Source organism: Hibiscus syriacus, unplaced genomic scaffold, assembly GCF_006381635.1.
Source record: "Hibiscus syriacus cultivar Baekdansim isolate YM2019G1 unplaced genomic scaffold, ASM638163v2 tig00113725_pilon, whole genome shotgun sequence".
Taxonomy (NCBI): Eukaryota; Viridiplantae; Streptophyta; class Magnoliopsida; order Malvales; family Malvaceae; genus Hibiscus; species Hibiscus syriacus.
Genome location: NW_024063471.1, coordinates 1,015,791 through 1,025,721, shown reverse-complemented (window position 1 = coordinate 1,025,721; position 9,931 = coordinate 1,015,791). Strand labels below are relative to the sequence as shown.

Here is a 9,931-nt window from a genome sequence, read left to right as displayed (position 1 = left end):
TTTGGTAGGTGAGTCTCCCAGCAAGGATTTTCTGCATAACAAGGACTTGAACTTGAGACATTGCTTAATTGATATCAAGTTGCTTACCACTTAAATCAACCCCAATTTATTATAATATGAAGTAATTGACTATTAGGCAACTAATCAATGTTTCTAAGCTAATGTTTGAGGATGATTTGATAAACAATTCAAGTTATTCATGTTTTGTATCTTCTTTAATAATTTTCTATTAAAATTTTGTATATATATTTGTTGTGTATTTATAATCAAGTTATGTATGAACGAAGTGATCTCGTTGTTTTTATTTTTTGAGGATCCGAGTTCGAGCACCGTTTTGTATTTATCCCAAATTAATAATAAAAAAGATCTAATTATGTATTTGTGTAATAATTATTTTTAAAAAGTTATATTTATTTGAATTTTAATATATTTAAATTTTTTTATATAAATTTATGACATATTCATATTGTTTTTAATCTTTATGTCATAGCACGAATCAAGTGATCTCCGTGGTAAAAGAATTATTTTTATTCCTTGAGGACTCGGGTTCAAGTACTATAAATATCAGGGGTGTGAGCGTAAATGTCAAAAGGTTATGAGAATTATTTTTGAATAGATATTGTTTTATATTTATCCCAGATTAATAAAAAATCATGTCATAAAATCATTCGTGTTATGTTTGTGCATATTTTGTATTATTTTTAAATTTATTGAATAACTTCAATAGTAAAAGAGAGATAGTAGACTAGGTTTTATACCTACATGTAAGAAAAACAATAATTAAGAAATATTTTGAAAAATATTATTTTTATTTTGATAAATATGAGAAAGTAAAAGAGTATATGTTCAATGATAACTCTCAATCATTTGACATTGAACGTTCACACCCTTGTATTCTTATTTTTCGAATTTGAAGTCTCAAGAAATAATAACAAATTTTCTATCACCGAGATCACTCGGTTTGTACTAAAGATATTAATTTTTTGTTTTGACAATTGAAAGATACTATCATATAATTTTAAAATATATTTTCGAAACATAAACGATAGTATTCTAATATGTCTTGTGAACAAGTTGGTGTGATTGTTATTCTTCAAGTTTGGTCCCACGTCTCTCTCTCTTATCCTAATTAAACATAAACGGATTATAAATTCATTCTCTGTGTTCAATTTTGAGAAACGTATTTGAAAACAAAAGCATCCGATGCAAGCCACATAAGAAGTGACACAATAATAAATCATGTGTTGATACACCGAAGCGAATCTTTCATTTAATAAACAACTATGCAACGGTCATATCAACAAAACCCTTAAAAGGTGCGATTAGTTCAAGAAATATAAGATTACCAGTGAAATAAAATATTATCAGAGAATAAGATTACTGAGAATGTTATATTTTGTGTTTGGTTGGTTTAACAGGAATGTAAGATTACCGTGTTTGGTTAAATGAATAAAAGATTATTATAATGTATATTTGATCAAATTGTCCTTATTATATATTTATTTTTTAACAAGTTAGAAAATATTTATATATTTTCTTTAAAAAATTTAAATTCATAAAATTTATATATATTTTTTTACAAAATTAAAAATATAAAAAAGTTTAATGAAAGGGTAAAATTTTATATGAAAATTTTATTTTACATCTGAACTTCATATACAATTTTAATTATAGGTTTTTTTTGTAAATCTAAAATAGTTTAAGGATAAATTTGTAATTTAACCTTCGTAGAATTTTTATTATTTAATGACAGAATAAAAAAATTTGAAAGAAATTTTTTTAAGGGCATTTTAGTCCAAAACGCCGGTAATCTAACAATACCTAAGAAAAAGGGTAATGACATTCCCGATAATATACCCCCAAAAATCTACTATTGGTAATGTAATATTACCAGAAATGACATTCCAGGTCAACCAAACGGGGGAATGTGAATTTTATTCGCATGGGAATCTCACATTCCCCCAACCAAACACACTCTAAGTCTCTACGTTTTGACACTCTTCTCCTAGTCCATTCAATTAATTAAGGTGGTGTTTGTTTTTGCAGAGGTAAAAGGTCTGCAGTCTGCGGACCACATCTGCAGGCATATGCAGCAGAAGAGGTGGACCAAAAGTCTCCACGAAGAAGACTGTTTGTTTTTTAACTTCTGCAGACTGCTAAAATAAACTGATTTTTTAAACTTAAAAGAGTTTTGCAATACTGAGATTTAAATAATTTTAGTTTTACAATACTGAAATTTAAATAATTCATACAACTACAATAATAAATTTTTTAGAAAAACAAACACCACCTTATTAATTCTATTATAAGTCTCACATATCACATGTATTATTAGTTTTATAAAATAAAATTTATAAATAATCATTAAATTATATGATTTTTTAAATATGGAATTATGTAATACTTTTAATTTTTTTTAAATATATATTCATAATTTATTTTTATAATTATATGATATTTTTAGAAAATATTTTTTAATTTATCAAATTATTTTATAATTATTTTTTATTTAATTGTGATTATATTTTAAAATTTTAAAAACATAATTTATAATTTTTTATATTTTATATTTTAAAATCTTAATTATCAAACAATGAAATCATTTTTATTAAGCAATGTGGTTTAAATACTTACATTTTGTATAAAAAAGTTTAAATATAATTTAAAAATAACAAATCCAAAAAAATATTATATTTAAAATTAAATAAAAATAATTAAAATAAATATAAATTTTAATAATATATAAAATAATTTATATGATATAAAATTAAATAACTATAATATAATATTAAAAAATTAATATTTAATTTATTTAAAAAATTAATATTAAAATTAAAATCAAATATAATATAAAATTAAATATAAAACCTCTTTGAAGGGGTTAGAAGACGTCTGCAGATATAAGACCACGTCTGCGCCGCGCAGACCACGCGCAGACGTTAGAAGAGCTTATGTCTTCTAAAAAATAAACGGTCTGCGAAGCCCAATGTCTGCGAGTGGTCTGCGCAGTGCAGACATAATAGCGTTGCAGACCTTACACAATAAAAACAAACACCACCTAACTATACTGCTACTACTGCCGACATCGATAGCATCGTCGTTTGCCAGTTATGAGTAATTGAAACGGGACCACTGGTAAAAAGTTAAGTTTTTATCTTTCACCAACATAAAAACCGTAATTCATCTGGGCGCACGATATGTTTTCTTTGGGTGCATGATAGCAGGACTATCGGACCCCTGTTTCTCATCTCGTCGCCGACGCTCCCTCCGATTTTCTGTCTGATTACGTCCTCTTCTGTCCCTTCTTCAACCTGGTATGGATTGGAGAAAACTTTTCAGGTGTCAAGCCAATCAAGAACTTTCCTATTTTCCCCCAAATATGACCAAAGAAACCCTAATTATTCAGCCTCTTCCTAAGGTCATCGAAGCTGGAACAGCAGAGTGGAAATCTTCTCTGGTGGGGCAGTTAAATAGGTGCAACCCTAAATTTCATCACTTTGCAACGAACAATTGAAAAACTATGGAATCATCATTCTTAAGGGGCTCGAGAACAGGTTAGTTTAGCTGAAAATAATTTGTACATTTTCTCGTTAAGTTCTGAATCAGCTAGGGAATGGGTCCTAGAAAATGGCCCTTGGCATGTACTTAACAAACCGTTAATTCTTAGAAAATGGGAACCCAATATGCAAAGACTGAATTTCGATTTATCAAGACTGCCACTGTGGGTTCACCTCTATAATATTTCTCTTGAACTATTTTCAAAGGAAGGCCTTAGCTATATAGCCAGTGCTCTAGGAGTTCCTCTTTCCATGGACTCAATCACTGCTTCTAAATCTAGGCTAGAATATGCTAAGGTATGTATTGAGATAGGGGTTAATGATGAACTACCTAAAACTATTGAAGTGATGCTTGCTAATGGTACTACTACTACTGTGTATGTTAAAATTCCTTGGTTTCTAACTAGATGTAGGAGATGCAACACTTTTGGTCATTCAGAAAAATAATGTTTAGTCAAAACGTCCTCAGCTCCCTTTAATACAAAAATCTGGAGGATAAAGAACAATCACAATAATAATTTTGTCCTTACTGCTCAAGATAAACCAGAATCTTTGCAAATTCCCCTGATATTTTCTTCATTGAAATCTTTAATACCAGAATCTTCCTCAAAAATTCAGACTGTTCCCAAAGGAAAAGAACATGATAATGATTCTGGAATTTTTTTCTCCAAAGCATAATGATCATTCTTCTAAATGTGTTGCTCTTATTCCATCTTCTATTTCAATTGAAGACACTACTGATAAATCTATTAACCCTCCTTCTAGTGAGGAATATATTAATGATGACCATTCTGATCAGCTCCCTAAAATTTCCTCAAAGATAAATGATCCTATCATCATTCCTAAACGTGGTAGAGGAAGACCACTTAAGATCAAGTCTAATTATGTTATAAGAGGTTCAACTAACAGATTTGAAATTCTCTCCACAATGGATGAAAATTCACCATCTTCAAAGATTCAAATCAGGAAAACAAGGCATGCTGCTACTGGGGTAGCCAAACTTATCAAAGAGCTCAAATCTAAAAAGAAAGACCATCTCAGTAAGATCAACAATACCTCTGATAAAAATATAGAGGGTCATTCCTCCTCTATTCCTCAATGATTATCTCTTTCTAGAACATAAGAGGATTCAATAATCCTCAAAAACAAATTAAGGTTCTGAATAGAGCTAACCTCTATAATGTTGATGTACTATGTCTGTTAGAAACCAGAGTTAAACCTAAAAATTTTGAGAAAATTTTTCACTCAATGCTAGGGAATTGGAATATCCTCAATAACTATGATTCTGTTGTCAATAGAAGAATTTGGCTTCTCTGGAAGAAAGGCATTGACCTTTCCCCTTGCCACTCAAATGATCAAAGTATTACTGTTAAATGCCTTACTAATACCACTACTTTCTTTATCACTGCCATCTATGGCAGTAATAGTGGTTCCCATAGAAGATCTATTTGGCAACACGTCAGAGACCTTGACTCCATGTATGGTTCTTTTCCTTGGATTTTGGGAGGTGACTTCAACACCTATCTTCACTACAAAGAAAGCTCTGATTTCAATCTTCTTGGCCTTTATTCTTCCTATGATATGCTTGACTTTCAAGAAGTTGTTCAAGACCTTTCTCTTCAAGATCATCCATTCTTTGGCCCCACATTTTCTTGGATCAACAAGCAAAAAGATAATTACCTTGCTAGAAAATTAGATAGGGTGTTAATTAACCCTCCTTGGACTTCTTTATTTCAAGACTCCTTTGTTGAGTTTTTAGCCCCTGGTCATTCTGATCACAATATGGCTTTGGTTTGGACTTCCAAAAAAACTCAAATCAATAGACCAAAGCCTTTTAAGTTTTTTAATTTCTGGACCAAACATCCAAATTTTCTTGATGAAGTTCTTTACTCTTGGTAGCAACCTATTCAAGGCAACCCAATGCAGAAACTCTTCCTTAAACTTAAACGTTTAAAGCCTTCCCTGAAGAAACTTAACAAAAATAATTATAGTGAAATCTCGACAAGGGTTAGACTAAAGAAAATTGAGTTGGAAACTGTTAAAATTTATACCCTTAATGGGCAGAATTCTATTGCAGAAGAACTAAAGATCCAAAAAGAGCTAATTTCCCTTGAGGAATCTGAATACATGTTCCTAAAACAGAAAACAAAAGTTAGATGTATTAAAGAAAGAGACAAATGCACCAAACTTTTCCACTCTACTATTGCCTCTAAATTCAAAAGAGATATAATCAGGGTTCTAACTAACAATGAGGGCAAAAGATTAGATTCCTTTGATGATATGGCAAACGAAATCATAGATTACTTTAAGAATCAATTAGGGACTTCTGACCCTAATGTTCTTCCTGTTGATTCTGCTCTCTTGAAGAATCTGCTCCATTTTTCTCTGCCTATTGAGACTGCTACTGAACTTACTAAGATAGTTACTGCTGAAGAGATTAAAGAAGCTTTGTTTAGTCAAGGTAATGATAAAGCACCAGGCCCAGATGAATTCACTCCTATGTTCTTCAAATATTCTTGGTCTGTGGTAAGGGATGATGTTATCAATGTTGTTGTCTTCTTCTTTCAATAGTCTAAAATCCTTTCTGTTTTCAACTTAACCATTATTGCCTTGATCCCTAAAATTCCTAATCCTAGCAAAGTTAAGGACTACAAACCCATATCATGTTGTTCAGTGGTCTACAAAATTATCACAAAATTCTTGTTAAAAGAATTTCTTTGCTGCTGCCTGATCTTATCACCCTCAACGAAACTGCTTTTGTGAAAGATAGATCTATTGTTGACAATACCCTTCTTGCTCAAGAACTGGTAAAAGGCTATGTAGGAAAAACATATCTCTAAGGCCTGCTGTCAAAATTGATCTACAAAAAGCTTTTGATTCTCTTAATTGGGATTTCATCTCCTCTATTCTTCTTTCCATTGGACTGCTATCCACCTTTATAGGATGGATTGAAGCTTGTTACATAAATGCAAGGTATTCCATTTCCTTTAATGGAACTTTAATAGGATTCTTCAAAGGCCAGAGAGGTATAAGACAAGGAGACCCACTATCTCTAACTCTTTTTTTGCTGGCTATGAACATTTTATCTAAAATCCGTAACCTTGTTGTTGCCAAAGGTATTTTTGGATTCCACCCAAAGTGCAAAAAACTAGGAATCACTCATCTATCTTTTGTTGATGATCTATTGATATTTTGTAAAGGAAACCTTGAGTCCATTGTTGGTGTTACCAGTATTCTCAATCACTTATATACCTTGTCTGGTCTCAACCTCAATGTCAGCAAGACTGAGTTCTTTACTGTTGGAATTTCAGCTAGAACTCTTGATTCAATCAAATCTGCCACTGGCTTTAAGCAAGAATTTTTTCCTGTAAGATATCTAGGTGTTCCTCTTGTCACTAGAAAACTTACTGAAACTGATTGTATTCCTCTCCTTAACAATATTAAAGCACGACTTCACCACTGATCTGGAAAATTCCTTAGCTATGCTGGACGACTTGAACTTATCAAAACTGTCCTCTATAGTGTTGTAAATTTCTGGTGTCAACAATTTATTCTTCCCCAGAAAGTAATCAATCGATTTGAGTAACTATGCTCTCGTTTCCTTTGGAAAGGATCGGATAAAGCTGCCAAAGGTTCCAGAATCAACTGGAACAGATTAAGCTGCCCCAAATCTGAGGGAGGTCTCGGCTTGAAGAATCTTAACTCTTGGAACAAGGCTTGCATGATTCAACTCATTAGAAAAATCATGGCAGGTAACAGATCTTTGTGGGTTGCTTGGATTCACTGTTATGTAATTAAAAACAGTGATTTAAGTGAAATCAATGTTAGTAATTCCTTTAGTTGGAGCATTATAAAGCTTCTTAAGCTTAGAAGAGAGGCCCTCCCTATTATTTATTCTGGAATCTCTAAATAAAAGACATATGGAAATAAATAAGGGAACATATAGACAAGGTACCCTGGCAGAAAATACTTTGGTTTCCTCTTCATGTTCCTAAACATAGTATGATTTCTTGGATGATTCTTCTTGATCGTCTTCCTACTCGGGATAGACTTTTCAGAAAGGGAATCACTACTGATCGTTTATGTATTCTATGTAATGAAGAACTTGAATCCAGAAATCACTTATTTTTTTACTGTTCTTATGCTTCTTCAATCTGGAGCTCTATCATGATCCTTTCCAGCATACGTGATAATTACAATGCATGGGATTCAATGATAGATGGTGCTATTCAAAAATGGAAGGGAAAATCCTTACTTTTCATCATTCTAAGAATTGCTTGGAACGCTTTTAACTACTTGATTTGGGAGGAAAGAAACAGAAGGATTTTCAAAAGTGGTTCAAGAACAACAAACCAAATTCTCCAATCTGTCAAAGTGCTTGTTCGTATACAACTTAGTGGTAAAGATATCAATAGATCTGATAATGTAAATTCTAATCTTTGTAACTATTGGGATCTTGATTAAACTATACTTTTTGTTGTAAATAGGGGTTTTTTTTTTCTTGGGATGTTTGTTGTTTGTTGAACTTTATTTTTAGATAATAAAATCTTACTTATTAAAATAAACAAAAAACCGTAAATAAATTACATAAAGTAAAAAAAAATTCTAACATTTGTTGGGCACAAATCCTACGCAGGAGTTGCCGAGATCGAAATCGACACGTGTCCCCTTCTGCTGCACGTTCCCAATGATTGACAGCGTGGAGGACGTAAGCGCGAACGCGAAACAGAAGGTTCCAACCGAATCAACCGGCATCATGTAATTCTTAGCCGGTAACGGTAGAACTTTACCTTCGGGGAAGTGAAACGACAGCGTTGGGACATCCACGCTACTCGTGGAAGACAAATTGTAACACGTGTCAAACAGTGCCACGTTGTCAGCTGACGGCAATCTCTTTGACCCTTTAACGAATGCGTCACGGAGAACGTTGTACGTATCGGTCTGTAACCGAGTCATAGCGGTCCCCGAGTCGATGATAATCCCACCGTTACCTGACTCGTCTATTTGGAAAACTGACTCGGGAATCGGAAGCAACTCGCCACCCACACTGACACCGGTCAAACCAAGATAGTAAAACGTGTCTAGCTGGTGGTTACGGAGTAACGGAGCTGTAATGGCGTTAGGAGGGAGAGCCGAGTCGAACTCCAGAGTGGAAGCGGAGTCAGAGTCACGATCCACGAGACAATAAGAGAAAGTACTCGCATTGAGCTGCGAGGAAAAGGATAGCGGCCCGCCGTCGAGACCAAGTAAGCCACCCGCCCCTACAAACAAGCCTTCGTTGTTATGGCCACAACCGATTGCTACATTATTGACAGAATCGGAGCCGAGGGTGATGGTTTCAGTGACAAAATCACCCACTGTGTAAGAGCCGTCGCCGTAGGAAACCTCGTAGACACAAGTGCGGTCGTTTCGACATTCGGAATCGTCGAGGTACTTTGTTGCGTTTCGCAATTCAGCGGCGAGTAAGAAGATGATAAAGATGGCTCGAAAATCGGGTCGGATTGTTGGTAACAATCGGTGCAGGGTGCGCATTGTACCCAGTTAACGTCACTGCCCGTGTCGAGCACCATGTAAACTTGACTCGGTGGTTTCCCGATTCCAACCCGAGAGAAGTACTCACCGCTTCCTTGACTCGAACCCGAGACAATAGGACTTATTGCAAGCCTTTCTCTAATCTGTTATAAAACCGAGAAGTTGCACTCACATTTGCCTCACTGAAGTCTAATCCAAATCCTTAACCCTTCCAAATCAATAATCAATATGCATAGCTGATCGAAAGTTGATTACGTTCAAACACTACACAAAATAATCGAAAATCAATCTCGTTCTTCAACTCATTTATATCAAATTAGAATAACTTGGGATGCAAGAAACTTTTACTTTCCATTTCATGCCTAGAAGTATCGGTACTACCCCTCCAGTACCGATACTTCTCTTCAAGGGTATCGATACCTCCTCAAGGTACCGATACCGAACTGGCATTCTGTAATTGCATCTTAAAAACAGTATCGATACCATCCCCTGGTATCGATACTACCCACACAGTATCGATACCCTCACCCCTGGTATCGATACTACCCACACAGTATCGATACCCTCTTCAACTGGTATCGATACTACCGTTAATAATTTCATAGATTTTTCCCTTGAAGTATCGTACAGTTCTAACGGTACCGATACTCGAAGCCCATAATTGCCATTTATACTTTGAAAATCACCCAAAAATCCTCTCAAAGCTATTATATCACCATTCCTTAAGCCTTTAAACTAAACTTCTTTAATTCAAACCAACTTGTCAACAATTACTACTCTTAAACATACCAAATTCTCACTAAAACACTTACATTTAAGAATCATGCCATGTTTTCAACCAA

General features: G+C 33.8%; 2 protein-coding genes across 2 annotated transcripts; one reads left to right on the top strand and one right to left on the bottom strand.

Moving 5' to 3' along the window:
- Positions 1-4,805: 4,805 nt before the first annotated feature.
- LOC120187388 lies at positions 4,806-7,020 on the top strand. The gene is made up of 4 exons (XM_039191117.1): positions 4,806-5,348; positions 5,457-6,018; positions 6,563-6,673; positions 6,758-7,020. Exons 1-4 carry the CDS (start codon positions 4,806-4,808, stop codon positions 7,018-7,020), a joined length of 1,479 nt encoding a protein of 492 aa, XP_039047048.1.
- A 1,142-nt stretch (positions 7,021-8,162) lies between these two features.
- On the bottom strand, positions 8,163-9,221 carry LOC120187387 (protein ASPARTIC PROTEASE IN GUARD CELL 1-like). The gene has a single exon (XM_039191115.1). It carries the CDS (start codon positions 9,087-9,089, stop codon positions 8,163-8,165), a length of 927 nt encoding a protein of 308 aa, XP_039047046.1. The 5' UTR covers positions 9,090-9,221.
- Between the last annotated feature and the right edge of the window lie 710 nt (positions 9,222-9,931).

Bases quoted from the DNA above. Each gene is read 5' to 3' on its own strand.
- LOC120187388 (XM_039191117.1), top strand. From the start codon at position 4,806: ATGCTAGGGAATTGGAATATCCTCAATAACTATGATTCTGTTGTCAAT. The intron at 6,019-6,562 runs GTAATGATAAAG...GAACTTTAATAG, and splicing joins AGAAGCTTTGTTTAGTCAAG to GATTCTTCAAAGGCCAGAGA. The intron at 6,674-6,757 runs GTATTTTTGGAT...TATTTTGTAAAG, and splicing joins TAACCTTGTTGTTGCCAAAG to GAAACCTTGAGTCCATTGTT.
- LOC120187387 (XM_039191115.1), bottom strand. From the start codon at position 9,089: ATGCGCACCCTGCACCGATTGTTACCAACAATCCGACCCGATTTTCGA.